General features: G+C 42.6%; 1 protein-coding gene across 2 annotated transcripts in view; it reads left to right on the top strand.

Annotated features, from left to right (window-relative positions):
* Positions 1-11725, top strand: part of LOC138948714 (scavenger receptor cysteine-rich domain-containing protein DMBT1-like) — a 100144-nt gene extending 88419 nt beyond the window's left edge. The window contains exons 45-51 of one of the 2 annotated variants that reach the window (XM_070320321.1): positions 2914-3111; positions 3466-3705; positions 5910-6098; positions 6540-6719; positions 8040-8196; positions 9081-9174; positions 10252-11725. In XM_070320321.1, coding sequence (XP_070176422.1) covers positions 2914-3111; positions 3466-3705; positions 5910-6098; positions 6540-6719; positions 8040-8196; positions 9081-9144 — 1028 coding nt within the window. In that variant the 3' untranslated portion in view covers positions 9145-9174; positions 10252-11725. The remainder of the gene's footprint in view (positions 1-2913; positions 3112-3465; positions 3706-5909; positions 6099-6539; positions 6720-8039; positions 8197-9080; positions 9175-10251) is intronic. The other variant, XM_070320320.1, reaches the window with a different exon arrangement.
* The last annotated feature ends 8466 nt before the right edge of the window (positions 11726-20191 follow it).

Here is a 20191-nt window from a genome sequence, read left to right as displayed (position 1 = left end):
AGAATGTTTGTGTAACAAGCTGTCAACTTATTATTTAGATTTTAAAAGTTAAGTCTAGCGCAAAAACGCACCACGGTCCAAAAATATTCTGATAATCATCGATCCACGGCTATCGCCAGTTTAAGGGAAGTAACTCATTTTTGACCTGAGTTCAGGATGAGTCCAAAAAGTGTTCGAGACAATCTGCAAAATTAATTCTTTAAAAATTGCTCGCTCTTTACGTAGGGCACCTAGGATGTTCCCGTTTGGTGAGCGTTCAAATGGAAGGGTGTTTGTACTGTGTGTAAAAGCCTGACAGTATCTATGATGGTTTACGGGAAGCTTACTGTCCGGGCGTGATTTCCGGGATATTCATCACAGCCGCCCAGCTCCAAAACGAGGCGCCATTGTTGCAAGGGCCAAGTCCACGAAAATAAATTCTTTGAAAATTTCTCACGCTCGACAGAAAGCAGCCAGGATGTTCCCGTTCGGTGAGCGTTTAAATGGAAGTATGCTTGTACTGTATGTAGACGCTCGGGGAGCTCTGTGATGGTTTACGGGAGGCTTACTGTGCCTTTAAAGGAGATTAAGATTTTGAACAAGATTTGAAGAAACAAAATATGAAAGTTGTGAAGTTTAAGAACCTTCTTTTTACAGTGATAGACTTGATTGTAAATACAGTAGTTTTGAGCATGAAGCTAACCATCATATGGCCACAAAGCTGAAGCTAGTTCCCTCCCCCCTATGTCCGTGTGGCAAGAATCAGACAGCAGAGCACATCCTGCAGGATTGTCCATACCACAGTGCTCTGAGGGACACCACCTGGCCAGAGGAGACAGCGCTACAAAAGAAGCTATACGGCCCCAGAGAGGACTTGGAGAGGACAGCACGTTTCGCCCTGCAGTCCGGACTGACGATCTAACAGCGAACGACAAGAAGAAGAAGCATGAAGCTTGCCATGTGAACCGAGGAAAGAAGCAAAGTTGCGTCGATCTCGAATAGCAATATCAGCTGAAGAGTAGATACAAAATAATAACCAACCAACCAACCGCAGGCCAGAACGAGCAACGGTCAACTTAAAGACAAACGAATCGACTGGGTAAATTGTCCCCAACGTAACGCATTCTTCTTAAATGTACCTTATACCCCGGTCACACAGAGACGCCGCTTCTACTCCGTTGTAAAATTGTCGGAGAGCGTGGCCAATCGTGGACCAAACGTGGGAGGATCTTCATGAGCGTGGTTTGGTCGGGGTGGGATCTGCTAGGTCGCCAGGCATGGGAATTGTCCGCCGAACGGCGGATTTCCGCCGAATTTTTTTTTTGTTCCGCCGAAAATGCAAAAGTATCCGCCGAAAAAATAAAGGGGGGAGGCACACAAAAAAAGCACCGGTTACTTTGGCCTTTGCACAAAAGCCCGCGAAAACTTTCCGTACTTTGTTCACGCACTGCTACCGCCCGCCTCAGTTATTGAACTTTTATGTTTGAAAGTAAACCAGATTGCACAGATTGTGTTACAAGTAACATTTTCCTGTTTGTCTCAACAGATCAATTTTTTTACAAATGTAAACCATATATAATACATGTATATATTTTTTTTCTTCAAAAAAGCAAAAATTGGTACATTTTTGTACTAAAAACTCTAATTCTAAAAACAGAATTTAATGGCAAACTTGGAGCTCAGATGACACCAGATTGCACCATCTGGGTTCTTTGGAAAAAAAATTTTCCGGGGGGGCATGCCCCCGGACCCCCCTAGTAAGGCTAGGCGCTTTGCGCCGTCGACTTGACGCTTCGCGTCTTCAGTTATAAATTTTCCGCCTTTTTTACAATTTTCAATTCCCATGCCTGGTCGCGAAGCTGTACGCTCTCCCTACGCTTATTTTGAACTGCACAAAACAAGCGTAGCCGGGTCATGGCGCAGTACAGTCGTGATGTAGGTTTTTTTATGGCCCCCGTGACACAGCTCTACGTTTTTACGACGACCATGCCGATCATTCCGATCTGAAAAAGTTACCAAGTCGGGGCTCGCCGTCAAAATACAGCACATGACGAATACAAAAAAACTACATCACGACTGTACACGACTACGCTTGTTTTGTGCAGTTCAACATAAGCGTGGGGAGAGCGTGCAAGCTTCCCGACCTAGCAGATAACACCCCGACCAAACCACGCTCATGGAGATCCTGCCACGTTTGGCCCACGATTGGCCACGCTCTCGGACACTTTTCCGTCGTAGCAGAAGCGGCGTCTATATTATGTGACTGGGGTATTAGTGCCATGTGCTGGATTTTGACGGCGATATTTCTTTTTGTTTTTGTTTGTTTGTTTGCTTAACGCCCAGCCGACCACGAAGGGCCATATCAGGGCGGTGCTGCTTTGACATATAACGTGCGCCACACACAAGACAGGAGTCTCACCCAGTCACATTATTCTGACACCGGACCAACCAGTCCTAGCACTAACCCCATAATGCCAGACGCCAGGCGGAGCAGCCACTAGATTGCCAATTTTAAAGTCTTAGGCCGGCCCACGACCCCACGACCTCCCGATCACGGGGCGGACGCCTTACCACTAGGCCAACCGTGCTGACGGCGATATGCCCCGATTTGATAACTTTTTCAGCTCAGCGTGATCGGCATGGTAAGGACGCAGCGCTGTGTGACCGGGCCCTTCGGCTGCATTTAGTAAACAAATGACCGATGTTCAAGCTGCCCACTAGGGCTATGCTGTAGCCGTAATCCCCCTCCCCTCTTCTCCCCCCCCCCCCCCCAATTTTTTTTTTTTAAATAATGATAATTAAAAGTCAAAATAAAATATATGTTCTTGTAAACGAGAAAATAAGAGAGAAAGAAAAGATCAACAAGATCATTAGGCAAAAACGTCCCAAAAGTAATGATACATTCTTCTTGTCTTTACTTTTGGCTTCGTTCAGTGAACAAGTGCCCGATGTTCAAGACGCCAGCCAACGCCATGCTGCTGACGTCACCATGTCCTACGTACTACGGCGCCAAGTGTCGCGTGGCGTGTGAACCCGGCTACAGGCTGAGCACGAGCGCCTCGGCGGTTGACGTCACCTGTGAACGTTCGGCCGGCGCTGTGAACCACTGGGATTCCGTGCCTACCTGCAACCGTGAGTGTGTTCACAGATCCAGTGGTTTAATAATAATAATGATAAACAAAACAAAATAATAATAGTAATCATCATCATCATCATCATCATCATCATCATCATCATCATCATCATCATCATCGTCATCATAAAAATTATAATAATGAACACTTATTAATCGCCCTTTGTCGCCAAAGCGTACAATAGCAAAAAGGACACACATGCACACCATTCGGACTAAACCGAAGGAGTATTTTATAAACAGTTGTTAATACAAATGATAAAGGTAGGTTTTAATCTCATAACCAGGTGAACCGCCTTTGACCATAATTCTCCGCCCACACACCTTTGATTCTGACCCTTTTTCCGTCATAGATATGTCAGCGCCGACAGTGACGTGTCCCAGTGACGTCGCAGTGACGGCGAGCAGCGGTACGTCAGCACCAGTGACGTGGTCCACTCCAACGGCCACGTCAAACGCTGGAAATGGGCAGGTGGCTGTCGTTCCTAGCGCCAACTCTGGAACCATTTTCCCCGAGGGAACCAGCGTGGTCACAGTCAGGGCTTACGATGGCGGTTTCACTTCTACCTGCACCTTCCGTGTCATCGTGAAAGGTAAGAGTTTTCCCCACCTGAGACGAGTTGCTTGGGGCTGTGCGAACCGAAGCAATCGCAGTGCGCTTTTGAACAATTCCGTTTTTTGGGAAAGTGCAGAAAAGCGCGCGCTACTCGCAACGCGAGCAGCTTTTGGTTGTGCTCAGTCGCGGCACGCAAGCACTGTTTTCCAAGATGGCGGCGGTGTTGGAAGTGCGATGGCGTGTAGCGTGTCGCGGTCTCCTCGGCGTGGCTTTCGACGTGAACCGAGGGATCCACTGTTTTTGAAGGTTTAGTGACCACCCCAGCTAACATTCCCATCATAACGACGTTCTGTCTGACAACTTCATTGACCAAATTTTCTGCTAGCTAAAGTATTAAAAGTTTCTTTCACATCTCGCATCATCGTCTCCGTTTTTCGTCGCCATCTTGAAGCGCTCTGTCTCGATATGATCCGTTGCATAGGCCAAAGAAAGCGACTTTGCTCAGAAAAAAGAGCATTGATTCCTATGCAACTCATGGCAGATGTAGTAGTACAGGGCTCCCAAACCTGTGCGCCCCTGTAACGAATTCAGATGAATCCCGACTGCAGATTTCTGATTCAATATATACTTAACTAAGACAGAAATGTTATTTCCGGATCACATTAATGTAGTGCATTTATTTAAGGGAGAAAACCATGTCAGTTTCTTGCAAGTGACGGAAATTAAATAGCTTTCACCCCGACATTCGATTTCTTCGAAAAACGTGCACCGAGTGGTTACGTCCCTTTGAAAGAGAAGGGAAGGATTTAAGGATGAAGCAAATTTCTAAGTTTAAATAAAAATATTTTTGTTGAACAAATTTGACCCCATTAATGTAAAGTACCTAAGCTCGACCATCAGTACTAGGGAAGGGAGGGGGGCTTTTCAGTGTGGAGTTTATACAAGACCAACAAGGCCGAATGAGAAATCTGAGGTCGGGAGTAGTCTGAAGTCGGTACACCCCTGCGTCCTATTCGCAATAGAAGTCTAAATAACGCACTAGAAATTCTCGAAGGGGGACCCGCGACGCACTTAACCTAAAAAGAGCGGGTCCTGGGGCGCACTAAATTTGCGTGATCATGTTTACGGCCAGTGCTCATTTTCAAACTTGGACCCGCTTAAAATTAAAATCAGGGGTCCCGGTGTAACACGAGAAAATTACTCCCACGAAATGTTTACTCCCGAGTAAAGATTTCGTACGAAAATGTTACTCCCCTTACAAAAAATTTACTCCCCCCTAACACGAGAAAATGACTCCCAACGACAGGTAACATGATGAGTAACTTATTCTGACAGTAAAATAATCGTGGAGTGTAAACTTTCGTACAGGGAGTACTTTTTTCGTACGTCGAACAAAAGGAAAGTACTGCATGAAATTTTTACTGGGGGTAAAAATTTGGGGAGTAAAAATTTCCTGGAGGGAGTAACTTTATCGTTCCTTGTGGAGTTCTTTTCTCGTACGACAGGTGTACTCGGAGTAAAAATTTCGTACGTCAATTTTTCGTGGAGTAACAATGTCGTGTTACACCGGGACACAATGGGTAGAGTTATGTGGGGAGCCTTGTAGTTGCGTTGTCTAAAATGTGTCTCTGTAGCGGCCATGCATTTTCTGGAACCGATTTCCCCGAGGGAACAAATGAATGTGGTCACTGTCAGGCCTTTATTTTATGATGGTCGCTTCAATTCTATACCTGTAATTTTAAGGACATGGTTAGAGATTGGAGTTAAGTTGGGTTGGTTTGTTACCTCGGCGATGTGATATTTGTTGTTTAAAATTATTTGTGTAGAACGTGCCAAGCACAAATTCTGTGCATGGTTTTTTTTCTGATGTTGTTGTCATTTAATTGTTTAACCTGGTCCGGACTATGGAATTGCATTTTTTGTTAGAAGCTAAAATTGATTATAAATGTGCTCTTCAAAATCCTGTCGGAAATTCTTTTATTATTATTATTCCCCGAATCCAAAAACATATAAAAGTGTGTGTTAAAATTAAGCATCTGCTAAAATAACAACAACAACAAAACTTTCGTATGCCAGTTGGGTTGAATGTTTCGACGGGTATTGGGGCCAGTCAGGAATCATTTTCTGCAAAGACTGATCAGCTGTATTCAGTGTCATTCTTTTAGACTGACAGGTTGACTGAATGTGTAATTATCACTTTAAGTGACATTTTGTTCATGATTTTGTCACCCATTCTTCCAGTGAACCGCTGCCCAACCCTTCAAGCCCCTGCGCACGGAATGATTATGACGCCGTCTTGTCAGAACACCATGGGTAGCTCTTGCCGGGTCAGCTGCCGGGCGGGCTACACTCTGAAAGGTGTCCCCGACACTGTCTCCTGTTCTCTGAAGGGAGCCACGGCTTCCTGGGATAGTACGCCGACTTGTTCTGGTGAGAACGGACGGAGCTTTGATATTGTTGCGTTATGCTATTGTGGTGTTGGGTCATTTCTTCCTTTGTGTGTGTGTGGGGGGTTGCGTGTGTGTGTGTGTTGTTGTTGTTGAGGTGTGTGTGTGCGTGTGTGTGTGTGTGTGTGTGTGTGTGTGTGTTGTTGAGGGGTGTGTGTTTGTGGGTGTTCTATGTATTATTTGACTCGGGCTATGACGATGATGATGATGATGATGATGATGATGATGATGATGATGATGATGACAATGAATATGACAATGAATATGACGATGATGACCACGACGAGGACGACAACGATGTGAATGATGACGTCGACGATTTCGACGTGGTTGATAACGACGACGGTGACGAGGACTACAACCACTACGACAATACTGCTACTGTAACAGCTCATGGTGATCCTTTTCCTTTGTTTTCTTTCAGCTGTGGTTTGCCCCAAGCAGCCCGCCCCGACGAACGGAGCGCTGACAGGATGCACGGCAACGTTACAGTACGGCACAACGTGCCAACAGACGTGTAACAACGGGTACTACTTGGTGGGCGGCACACCGGTTAGAACGTGCCTGTCTGACGGGACCTGGTCCGGCGAAAGAGCCACTTGCTGTGAGTTTGGCTTTTTCATAAACACCAACACACACACACACACACACACACACACACACACACACACACACACACACACAGCCTTGGTTCTCTCTGGGCACATTGGGAATTAGTTTCGTAAAAGTCGCCAGTGGCTTTTTAAGAAATGAATTCATCCAAAACTTCCAACTTACAACAGCAAACACTCAGGGTGTTGATTATGGGTATGTGTCCAGCTGGAGCAGCATGTCTAAGTTATACCAGGTCAACTTTCCCTTTGGAAGAGAGTTTTTTTTGGTTTTTTTGTTTGTTTTTCTTAACGCCCAGCCGACCACGAGGGGCCATATCAGGGCGGTGCTGCTTTGACATATAACGTGCGCCACACACAAGACAGAAGTCGCAGCACAGGCTTCATGTCTCACCCAGTCACATTATTCTGACACCGGACCAACCAGTCCTAGCACTAACCCCATAATGCCACTCGCCAGGCGGAGCAGCCACTAGATTGCCAATTTTAAAGTCTTAGGTATGACCCGGCCGGGGTTCGAACCCACGACCTCCCGATCACGGGGCGGACGCCTTACCACTAGGCCACCGTCCCAGTGAGAGAGGGTTAAGAAGAGATGTCTTGCTTTGCTTAGAGTCGGCGTTGTTTCTCATTAATTCTCCATAATTATGTGACCCTCCACCACGGCATGAGTCGTATGTCACCTTTGCATGATTTTCATATTTGTTCATTTTCCTAAAGAGTTTTTTTTATGTTTTTATGCTCTATGCAGTGGTGAAAACCGTTTTAGAAAAGAGCGAAAACTGTTTGAGTTATAAGCCTGTGACTAAGGTGACCCTCACACTGTTACCAGATACTCCCCGGACTCCCCAGAACCGCGCGAGGTGACATGCGACTCATTTCGTGGTGGAGGGTCACATATCGTCGTCGTCGAGATATCACTTGGCTATGACGACTTCCTGCGATATATCAATTGATATAGGGTGCATGTTTGACCAATGGTTAGGTACAGTTTCGTCATGTGACCCGTAAAAACGCAATAATTCTCCATATCGTCGTCGTCGTCGTGGACTTTTGGCGTGACTCGATCTTGGCGATTGTGATGTTTTTGGTGCTTTAGATTAAGTAAATCATTCTCAATGAGAAACATTCTCTAAAATACGATGGCCAATACATGATTTAACATTCTTTAATTTTTTTTTTTATCTATACCAGGTACAAATATAACCACTATTTCAGAATAAAAATAATGAGATTTGGCCTTCTGCTGAAAAGCTGTCTAAAATGATATACGCCAAAATTCCATGACGACATCGATATTGTCTCTTATACAGTTTCCCAGAGCGCAGCGGCTTCTGCGCAGTCCGCTAATGGAGGTGGAAGTGGTGGTGGCGGCAGTAGCAACACTGTGGCCATTGTCGTTGGCACTGTCATCGCCGTTGTTCTCGTCGCCCTCATCGTCACAGGAGCCTTCATCTATTACAAACGAATGTACGTATGAAACGATCAAAGTTTTATTGACCTCTATCGTCTTTCAAGGTCACAACCGTGCCTTTACAGGGGCGGATCCGGGGGGGGGGGGGGGGTCTGGGGTTTCCGAAAATCTCCCCCCCCCCCCCCCTAGCCTAAAATATAATAAAAAATGAGAGAAAAAAAAGAATAAATAAATAAATTCAAAAACAAAGAAAAACTGATGGCTCAGATTGCACCAGATTGCTCCATTTTCCTTAATTTGTATCAAACATTGTTTTAAAATTACTTTTGTGAATGTGTATTAGGAGAAGTTTTTTTGCTCGGTCAAACGCTTCGCACCCTCAACTAGTTAACGTTTCGCGTCGTCGAATTGTCCCTAAAAGAAATTCGGAACATCCCCCCCCCCCCCCCCCTTAAAAATGATGTGATCCGCCCCTGCTTTATGTGTCATAAAATGAAATAAACTTGGCATTGTCTGTACTGAATTGTACTTTTCATATGTTACATTTGCAGCTGAGCCCTTCAAACCCGGCACCCGACACACGTATAGCCTTGTGTGATCCTCGTTTGTTAAGGCAGTTTGGTAGCTAAAATCCTGTTGATATTCACTGTCGGTGATATGACAGAAAGAATGCAACAATGTAAAGAAAATGGTATCACATTTAGCGCACGCATGCCTAGCATACGCATCAGAGTCAGTTGTTCGTCCCGATCGCAGGAGTAAAACCGATCGGAAGCGTGAAACATGCTCCGGATGTTGTGAAAAGCTTGTTCGATGTAAAGGGGCCCTTAACTCTTCCAGACCGGTAAAAATCCTGACAAGAGTTATTTCAAGAACACGTATTTCGTGAAATCACTCAAACGTTGACGATTCTTTCTTTCTATTTGATTTGGTGTTTCAGGCTTGCTAGGGCAGGCGCTAATCCCCAAGGTTTAGACAACCCCATGTATAACTCTGACATCTGATCCCTCGCCTTCACACCATTCACGTGCACAGTAAGTCCAGCTCATTTTCCCCTTCATCTTCACTTACACCTTGCAGGGCTCCCAACGGACTCCCCTCCTAGTGCGTCCCGGGACCCCCACATTTAAATTCTAGAGGATCCATGGACCCCCACTGCAGTATTTTAAAGGGTCCCAAGGGTCCAAAAGCCGAAAAGTCCCAGTGTACTTATAAAACATTGTGGTCACGTATAGTGTACTGCGAAGTGTCGATTGCAGTCTGTAAATGGTATCTATAGTACGCACGATTTAATTTAGTGCGTTCTAGGACCCGCTCTTTTAAAATCTAGTGCGTCCAGGGACCCCCTCTATATATTTCTAGTACGTGTTTTCGGCTTCTAGTGCGTATAGGACGCAGGGACACGCGTTATGGGGAGCCCTGACCTCGTGTTATAACCTCGGGTTAGGTTTTTTTTTTTTTTTTTGCTTATCGCCCAGCCGACCACGAAGGGCCATATCAGGGCGGTGCTGCTTTGACATATAACGTGCGCCACACACAAGACAGAAGTCGCAGCACAGGCTTCATGTCTCACCCAGTCACATTATTCTGACACCGGACCAACCAGTCCTAGCACTAACCCCATAATGCCAGACGCCAGGCGGAGCAGCCACTAGATTGCCAATTTTATAGTCTTAGGTATGACCCGGCCGGGGTTAGAACCCACGACCTCCCGATCACGGGGCGGACGCCTTACCACTGGGCCAACCGTGCCGGTCTCGGGTTAGGTGAATCCGATTCTTGCGGTATAAATGCGACTGGCTATACGTTGTATAGGTGGTAACTTTGTTGGCTTAATGGTTCGTGCATGCTATGAATAAAGTAGGCTGCGAAATGTCTTTCAGTCGTTCTTTCTTCCTTTCATTTATTCTTTTCTTCCTCACTTCCGTTAATGTCACCTTTCCTGTTTTATTTATATTATTTATTTGTTTATTTCTCTCATCCTTCCTTTCTTTCTCTTCCCTTTCTTTCTTTCTTTCTTTCTTTTTTAATTTCTTTCTTTCTTTCCTTTCTGTCTGTATTTTTCTTTTCTTTTTTTCTCTTTTTAAAATTGTTTGATTACTATTTTTCAGGATATACGGTCCCTCCATGAACCAACCAGGAGCTATAGAGATGAGGTCCAGACCTACACGATCGACTGGGGGAGGACTGGACAACCCACTCTACGACTCTCAGTCCTGAGGTCACCATGAGACACACCTCAGGGCCAACTGTCATCTTCTAAAACACATTTCCCCCTTCAACATTTAGACGCCGTAAGCTGATTGTTACGTTCTTGACAGAAAGGACGCAGGCGTCGAATTTTAGAGAGAGGAACAAAGCTTCCTGCGCCTTTTATATTGTTTTCCAAAATTGTAGTGATTAGCTGGAAGCATTAGGAGTGAAGGTTGGTTTGTTGTTGTTTGTTGTTTTGTTTTTGTGTGTTGTTGGGTTTTGTTTGTGTGTGTTTTTTTCTACTTTCTTTTTCCCTTTCTTTCTTTCTTTTTTTCTTACTTCCTTCCTTTATTTATTTATTTATTTATTTCTATCTTTCTTTTTGTTTGAGTTGAGGGTTTTTGACTGAAAGATGCGTCGGTAACTAGAATGATTTGGCTATCATTGTTTTGCTCTCTTGCGTAATGTTCTAATTTATGTCGACGATGGAACAGTCGAGGTTTTGTCCTATGAATCTTTTCGTGCTTTGATGGGTAGGAATCGTTCCGTGTAAGCGCTTTTTTTTCATGGACTCGAACTGATTTAAAAAAAAATATTTTGATAGTTTATAAATCATTTTATTTTTGTATCACATACTTATATTTCATTAAACTGAACTCATAAACTGTATGTGTTTGTGTAAAGCCTGTGTAAATCCACATGATGTATATGTTGCAAGCTCGTTGTTGTCCACTATCGTGTCAGAGTGGTTGATTTTTGAAAATGCCGTCAGGATGTATTTTGTGTGTGTAGAGTTGTTGTTTTTTCAACCAATCAACATATTGTACGTTTCATGGAATTTGAATAACATTCATAAAATATCTTGAGTACAATTATTTCCGATTTACATACTCACTTCATTGGGAAGATGGTTACAAATGTCACGTGATTGGCAGCTTCCGGACTTGTCTTGTCTCTGCAGTATGTTAAGCGGAAGTGGCGGTTATTATGTCAGATGTATGCATGCCTGTCATAATACTCAATATAATCCTGTCATGATTTATAGGTGCAATATGATTTATCAAATACGTCCTTAAATAGTTTTAATATTCCGTGCAATAATTGCTGTACTGTCATAGGCGAAGTTACATTTTCGTTGCTTTGTTTTCCTGCGGCATTGAACGTATTGGGTATACTATTGATAACTAATACGCGATGCCATACCTCTTAGACTATTTATGCAGAACAAATGATAGATTTTTTATTTCATGATTGTTTTTATTTTTGTAAAAAAATTTAATGTTGCTACTTGTTTCCGGTCGGTTACTAAGTATCCATCAACACATGAATAAAACTCATCGATTGCGTTGATTCCAACACTTGTTGAATAAATAAATTTGTTTTGTGACTATCCAGCGTGTTTCTGTCATTTGTTGATCGTAGTGTGTGTGAGTGTGTGTGTTTGAGTGTGTGTGTGTGTGTGTGTGTGTGTGTGTGTGTCTTTGTGTGCGCGCGTCTGTCTGTCTGTCTGTCTGTCTGTCTGTGTGTGTGTGTGTGTGTGTGTGTGTGTGTGTGTGCATGTACGTCACGGTACAGCGTGTTTCTGTCATCTGTTGTCATCTGTCAGCGTGTATGTGTGCCTGTCTGTCTGTCTATGTGTGTGTGTGTGTGTATTGGGTTGTTCCCTTCTTTTAATTTTTCTGCATCTCTGTCCCTTCTTCTCTAGACGTTTTCATCACAAATTGCACAATCCTTCGGTAAAATAAAATCCATCCTCCTTTTGTAAAATTAATACGAAGGACAAAAAACATTGATCAAACACGCATCACACCAGCAGCGAAAAGATCAAGAGATGGAGGAACCAAAAACAGGCCTCTACAGCAAATCAAAGTGTACACACCATCTGCCAAAGGCGATTTCACCCGCACACTCGGTGAAAGGGGACAATTCCAAAACTGCCATCAACAAGTGCTCTAAGAGTCTTGGACCTCGCCAGCAAGTGGGATCTTGAACCGGAAGCTTATGCAAATTTCATCAAGGGGCACAAAAAGACGTAGGGGGGACAACCGCGATTCTTTGCACGCAAGGTGACATTCTGCCCGGCAACCCATCGACTGGAAATCGGCCGACGTGGGATCATCTGCGTTTTCCTCCCTTTTTCCCGCTCTTTGGATCCCCCTCCCCTCTCCCCCTTCAACCGCACCCCTTACAAAGGTTGTATACGGCTCACCAGCATCAGTCTCTCTCTCTCTCTCTCTCTCTCTCTCTCTCTCTCTCTCTCTCTCTCTCTCTCTCTCTCTCTCTCTCTCACTCACACACACACACACACACACACGCACGCACACACACACACAATCACACAATCACACACACACACACACACACACACACACACACACACACACACACACACATACACACACACAAACACACACAAAAGCGCGCACAACTTGAGACTGAGAGAGTGCGAACGCAAAGTACATTCTTGTCATAGCGAAAACACTTGACAAAGTTTGTTAGAAACAACCGGACGACACGGATAGGTCTCAAAAGCTTCTCCGCAGCATGAAACATGCATGCTTCAAGTAAAAAAAACAACTAATAAAAATAAAATAAAATGAACGTAGGTGTCGCCGAGGAAAAGATCGAGCCGCGCACGTATTACAATGCGCAGAAGAGGCGTCGACATCTCTTCCAGCCTCAATTCTGGGCGCCATTTTGCGACCGGAAATACGATCATGTCCCTGAATCAACATTCACTTCCGGTCCTCCGTTTTAGCACGCCATTCTGTGGGAGACAGATCCGAGCGGCTTAGACTTTCTGTCAAGGTGTGGGGGGGGGGGGGAGAGAGGAGGGGGAGAGGGAGGGGGTGCGTTGTGTTCTCTCTTGAAGGTCGGGTTAGACCGTTGGAATTGATCAAAGGATCTTTGAGTTAAAGCGAAAAGTCCTGCCCCTTGTTAGTCGAACATTTTTTGTCGGGGAGTTTATTAATTTTATTTTATTTTTATTGTATTTTTTTTATTTTTTTTTTTATCTGGACTTGCGTTTCTTTTGTATGTGTGTTTATATTTGCCGGGTTGTGTTTTTATATTTAGTCAAGTTTTGACTAAATATTTTAACATCGAGGGGGAATCGAAACGAGGGTCGTGGTGTATGTGCGTGTGTGCGTGCGTGCGTGTGTGCGTGCGTGTGTGTGTGTGTGTGTGTGTAGAGCGTTTCAAACTAAACTACTGGACCGATCTTTATGAAATTTGACATGAGAGTTCCTGGGTATGAAATCCCCGAACGTTTTTTTCATTGTTTGATAAATGTCTTTGATGACGTCATATCCGGCTTTTCCTGAAAGTTGAGGCGGCACTGTCACGCCCTCATTTTTCAACCAAATTGGTTGAAATTTTGGTCAAGTAATCTTCGACGAAGCCCGGACTTCGGTATTGCATTTCAGCTTGGTGGCTTAAAAATTAATTAATGACTTTGGTCATTAAAAATCTGAAAATTGTAAACAAAAATAAGAATTTATAAAACGATCCAAATTTACGTTTATCTTATTCTCCATCATTTGCTGATTCCAAAAACATATAAATATGTTATATTCGGATTAAAAACAAGCTCTGAAAATTAAATATATAAAAATTATTATCAAAATTAAATTGTCCAAATCAATTTAAAAACACTTTCATCTTATTCCTTGTCGGTTCCTGATTCCAAAAACATATAGATATGATATGTTTGGATTAAAAACACGCTCAGAAAGTTAAAACAAAGAGAGGTACAGAAAAGCGTGCTATCCTTCTTAGCGCAACTACTACCCCGCTCTTCTTGTCAATTTCACTGCCTTTGCCATGAGCGGTGGACTGACGATGCTACGAGTATACGGTCTTGCTGAAAAATGGCATTGCGTTCAGTTTCATTCTGTGAGTTCGACAGCTACTTGACTAAATATTGTATTTTCGCCTTACGCGACTTGTTTGTTGTTGCCTTTGTTATTATTGTTGTTGCAGTGGGTTGTTTCATTTTTGTGGTATTTTTAGTTGGGGAGGGTGTGTGTGTGTGTGTGTGTGTAATGCGCGAGTGCGGGCGGGTGTGCATTTGCGGACGTATGTGTGTGTGTGCGCGTCCGAGTCCCACCCACGCCCAGCGCAATGCATCACTGCGCGTGGCCGCCAAAATTGTCCAATACTTGCCTTCATTGACCCAACATATCGTCGGTCTTTTTGGACAACAGCTTCGCACAGAAGAAAGGTGTCTTTCTTTCTTCCTATTCTTAAAAGAAACTAGCTGGAAAAAGAACCGTCCGGCATTTAATCAGATGTTAAATGAAGTTTCAACACTGCTAAGAATATTATGTTGGTTTAGACATCTTGACTGCCAGCTTTGAATTTCTGCTGTACAGTACAACGCCATTTACTGGCACCAAAAAAAAATACTCATCAAAGAAAGCTGAAACGCCAGATTAGAGAGAAGACAATCTCGGAATTGTACAACAATAAAAATAATTGTACTGCTCTTTTCGGCTGTACAGAACAAAACCAGGCTTTTTCAAATTTACTGGTAAGAAAAAATACTCAGCAAAGAAAGCTGAAACGCCGGATTAGAGAGAACACAATCTCGCAATTGTACTGCAATAAAACAAATTTTACTGCTCTTTTCGGCTGTACAGAACAAAACCAGGCTTTTTCAAATTTACTGGTATGAACAAATACTCAGCAAAGAAAGCTGAAACTCCGGTTTAGAGAGACAAAATCTCTGAAATCAACTCAAGGGCGGTGTGTAAAATGGCAAAAAGACCGGTGAGTGTCATCGTTATTGCTTTGCTACTGCATGAAATCGGGATATCTGCACATCTGTCCAAACGAAAGCGAGGAGAGAGAGAAGGTAAGTAAAAAATACTCAGTGCTTACTCATTTTTTTATCTAAATTTTTTTTCGAAAAAAACACCATAAGCCGTAGGTTTGTTGTTGGTTTCATATTCATAAATAGACGGGCGCAATAGCCAAGTGGATAAGACATTGGCCTTCTAATCGGAAGGTCGTGAGTTCAAATCCCGGCCGCGGCCGCCTGGTGGGTTAAGGGTGGAGATTTGTTCCATCTCCCAGGTAAACTTATGTGCAGACCTGCTAGTGCCTTATCCCCCTTCGTGTGTACATGCCAGCACAAGACCAAGTGCGTACGGAAAAGATCCTGTAACCCATGTCAGAGTTCGGTGGGTTATAGAAACACGGAAATACCCAGCATGATTCCCCCGAAATCGGCGTATACTGCCTGAATGGCGGGGTAAAAACGGTCATACACGTAAAATTCTACTCGTGCGAAAACATGAGTGAACGTGGGAGTTTCAGGTTATGAACGGAAAAAAAACAAAAACAATATTCATAAAATGTATGAACATTTCATGAATATATAATATGAATGGAAATAAAACATTGTTTAAGCCAAATACTCAGTCCTATCTTCGTGACTGTCAAAACAAATGATTGAATGAATATGACTGTTGTTGTTTTTAGTTGTTGTTTTTTTCTTCACAATCAAATATCATTTTAAAATATTAAATGTCATATATGATAATATATACGCACACAAAAATACTCCTTTTTATATTTAGTCAAGTTTTGACTAAATATTTTAACATCGAGGGGGAATCGAAACGAGGGTCGTGGTGTATGTGCGTGTGTGTGTGTGTGTGTGTGTGTGTGTGTGTGTGTCTGTGTGTGTGTGTGTGTGTGTGTGTGTAGAGCGATTCAGACTAAACTACTGGACCGATCTTTATGAAATTTGACATGAGAGTTCCTGGGTATGAAATCCCCGAACGTTTTTTTCATTTTTTTGATAAATGTCTTTGATGACGTCATATCCGGCTTTTCGTGAAAGTTGAGGCGGCACTGTCACGCCCTCATTTTTTAACCAAATTGGTTGCAATTTTGGTCAAGTAATCTTCGACGAAGCCCGGACTTCGGTATTGCATTTCAGTTTGGTGGCTTAAAAATTAATTAATGACTTTGGTCATTAAAAATCTGAAAATTGTAAAAAAAAAATAAAAATTTATAAAACGATCCAAATTTACGTTTATCTTATTCTCCATCATTTGCTGATTCCAAAAACATATAAATATGTTATATTCGGATTAAAAACAAGCTCTGAAAATTAAATATATAAAAATTATTATCAAAATTAAATTGTCGAAATCAATTTAAAAACACTTTCATCTTATTCCTTGTCGGTTCCTGATTCCAAAAACATATAGATATGATATGTTTGGATGAAAAACACGCTCAGAAAGTTAAAACAAAGAGAGGTACAGAAAAGCGTGCTATCCTTCTTAGCGCAACTACTACCCCGCTCTTCTTGTCAATTTCACTGCCTTTGCCATGAGCGGTGGACTGACGATGCTACGAGTATACGGTCTTGCTGAAAAATGGCATTGCGTTCAGTTTCATTCTGTGAGTTCGACAGCTACTTGACTAAATATTGTATTTTCGCCTTACGCGACTTGTTTGTACGTTACAATTGATAGTTTTAATGTAACACTTTTTTTTAAGGCAAACACAATACAATTTCATCAATAAAGTAACTTAATGTCGAACTTTGCCGAGGCAAATTGTTAACTATATCATATTATCAGGCCCGACGGCATATCTAATTCTTACGTCATTATGTTAGGAACTTTAAATGATGGAATGTCCAAGATGGCATTTTACAAAATTCGTCAACTCAGCGAAATAGATGTGTTTGTGGGAAAATCAAGGAATTTTGAAATTGAACATGCTGTGCTGAAAACGTGTAGAAAACATGGTGCATCACAATTATTCAGCTTCATGAATGATGTAGCACAGTAAATATGTGCTGTGACTTGTGAATTGAAATAGCATGGTTTGTATGCAATTGTAAAGAGGGAACAGAGTGGATACTGTATCTATACTCAAGTGTGTTCAATATTGCTAATGTGATTGTTGATATTGTGATGAGCCAGCTATGTATTTAATTGGAAGCGCATTAAGCCGAGCACATAACCAATGCACAACAGCAGTAAAACCAAAATAACACTGACACAGCAACACACGATGATACAGTTTAACAAGAGCACACATGATTTTATTCACTCGTACGACACATAATTAATAGTTGGTATTCACATCCACATTAAATAATTAACAAGTCTCATTTACGATATACATGTACATATATATATATATATATATCATCTGTGCTGTGTTGTAGTGGATCATTTTTGATAAAGGGAGACCTGTGTACATGCCAAATGTGTGTTTTTATTATTACATGCTGCAGACACATTTTCCAACTGCACATACATATACATATCTAACATTAATTTGAAAGAAGTGTTGTACATTATGAAGCTTATGTCCAGTATAGGTCAAACATAAAACTTGTAAACATGTTGGGGAAAAAACCAGCTTCTCGAATATCGTCAATGTTTGTCGCACTCCACACCGCACATACACACGACCGGAGGAAACGGATCATAACATAGACTCACATACGTCAACTGAAAGCATTATTTATCGTGCAGAAAACAAAGAATATCGCTACAGGACTCCACTCGATCCAGACGGTGTCTTCTGGTTGTTCTGGGACGTGGATTACGCCACTTCCTCCGTCGACTTCCGCCTGCGCGCGCATTTCCCTAAATCGGAATCCTGGTTTGGAGTGGGTTTCTCCGATTACGGGGATATAGAAAGCGCAGATCTGGCAGTGTTTTGGACTGATCCGGATGGCTGGCATCACTTTCAGGTAAGTCTTTATAAAATATAAGAACAGAGAAAAACAAAGAAAAAGCACAACCTTTATTCCAGAAAGGATAAATACGATGTTGTGCCAACAACCCAAGAAGAGTGAGATGTTGTTTGTTAATACTGCTTAATATGATAGTTGAAGGCGCTTCAAATAATTATGTGTGTGAGTTGGATTTTCAGTGTGGTTGTGTTAGTGTGTATTTGTGTGTGTGGGTGCCTGTTGGTGGGTGTATCGGTGGGCTGGGGTGGGTTGGTTGGTGGGTGTGCATACGCATGTTGTTCTGTTGTGCGTGAGACACTCGAGAAGCAAAGCGGAAGACGAGAAATGTATGTACATCTATTGTGCCAACGTGTATAATAAATATCATATCAAAATCAATACTGTAGATTGTGTTTTTGTCTGTGTTTTTGTTGTGCTACTGTCATGTCTGAGATTCCGAATGTAGCTGGATAGGATCAGAATTCCGATCTCAGCCGGATAAAATGGGAATCTTTGGTCATAAAACACCGATTTTAATTTCACATGGATGAGATCGAAATTCCGATTATGTATAATATCCGGAAGGTCACAGAATGCAATCAGAATTCTAAATTCTGCCAAGCCTAAAAATCCAATCCGCGAAACATCTGGGTAAGATCGATATTCTGATTCTATTCAGCCGACCTCACTGCGCCTAAATAACTGTGCTATCTAATCAATCGTACCCTCACCCTCTCTCCTAAGGCCAAATGAGTTGGTTTAGGGTAACCCGACCGACCCTATATTTTCCCGCCGACCCTATAACTATTTTTTCATTTCTCAACAAAACAAACTACTGTTGGCACATTTTGCAAACCATACCGAGACTTTGGGAATTAACCTGACTAAATGTTTAAAAAAAATCAAAAAACGACCTACCGGTCACGTTTTGTTTTAAATAAAGACAGACGATCGATCAAACGAAAACCAAAATGCACATAATCAATACATTAATGCATAATCGGTATATAAATGTCAATTGGTTTTTTTTTACCAAATTATGACATTTGACACACATTTCGACAGTCGTTGTTCACTAGCGCGGGTTCGCAAAATGAAGACAGTCTACTACGTAAACCCTTGCAAAAATGTCGTATTTTTGTTTAGCGCATGAAAAAGGAGGCATCTTTAAGTGAGAAAAACATTACACATTGTTTCAGGATGGATGGACGGACAAAGACGGTTACTTTTACATCGACACGCAGCAGGATTACAAACTCGCCTCGTCCGCCATTAGTGACCACGTGACAACTTTAACCTTCTCAAGAAAGTTTGACACCTGTGATGACCATGACTACGTATTTGACGTGAATGAACTTCTTATTCTCTGTCCGTCTGTCTATCTGTCTGGCTGGCTGGCTGTCTGGCTGGCTGGCTGTCTGTCTGCGTGTCCGTGTGTCTGATTGTCTGTCTGTCTGTCTGTTTGTCTGTCTGTCTAGCTTTCTGTCTGTCTGTCTGCCTATCTGTCGGTCTATCTGGCTGGCTGTCAGTTTGTCTGTCCGTCTGTTCAGTCTGTCTGTCTGTCTGTCTGTCTGTCTGTTGGTGTACTGTCTAACTGTCTGTAGGTATCTCTGTCTTACTGTCTGTCGGTCAGTCTGTCTGTCGGTCTGTCTGTCTGTCTGTCGGTCTGTCTGTCTGTCGGTCTGTCTAGCTGTCTGCCCATCTGTCTTGCTGTCTTGCTGTCTGCCTATCTGTCTGTCTGTCTAGCTGTCTAGCTGTCTGCCCGTCTGTCTTGCTGTCTGTCTGCCTATCTGTCTGTCTGTCTGTATTTTTGTCTGTCTGTCTGTCTAGCTGTCTGCCGTCTGTCTTGCTGTCTTGCTGTTTGTCTGTCTGTCTGTCTGTCAATTGGCCTGCCTGCATGTGTGTCTTATTTATAACTTTTGACATCCCTTAGCATGTAATTGAATTCATTGCCCTATTTTGTTTAGATTGTTGTAAGTACTTATTCTTGTTGATCGATACCTATTCTAGTTATCTGTTTATGTCTTATTTTGTGAGCTAGAGAGAGAAAGAGAGAGAGAGAAAGAGAGAGAGAGAGAGAGAAAGAGAGAGAGAGAGAAAGAGAGAGAGAGAGAAAGAGAGAGAGAGAGAGAGAAAAAACGAGAATG

This window comes from Littorina saxatilis, linkage group LG15 (genome assembly GCF_037325665.1).
Source record: "Littorina saxatilis isolate snail1 linkage group LG15, US_GU_Lsax_2.0, whole genome shotgun sequence".
In the NCBI taxonomy this organism is placed as follows: Eukaryota; Metazoa; Mollusca; class Gastropoda; order Littorinimorpha; family Littorinidae; genus Littorina; species Littorina saxatilis.
The sequence above is the reverse complement of the archived record's forward strand: the minus strand, read 5'-3'. Positions and strand labels throughout refer to the sequence as shown.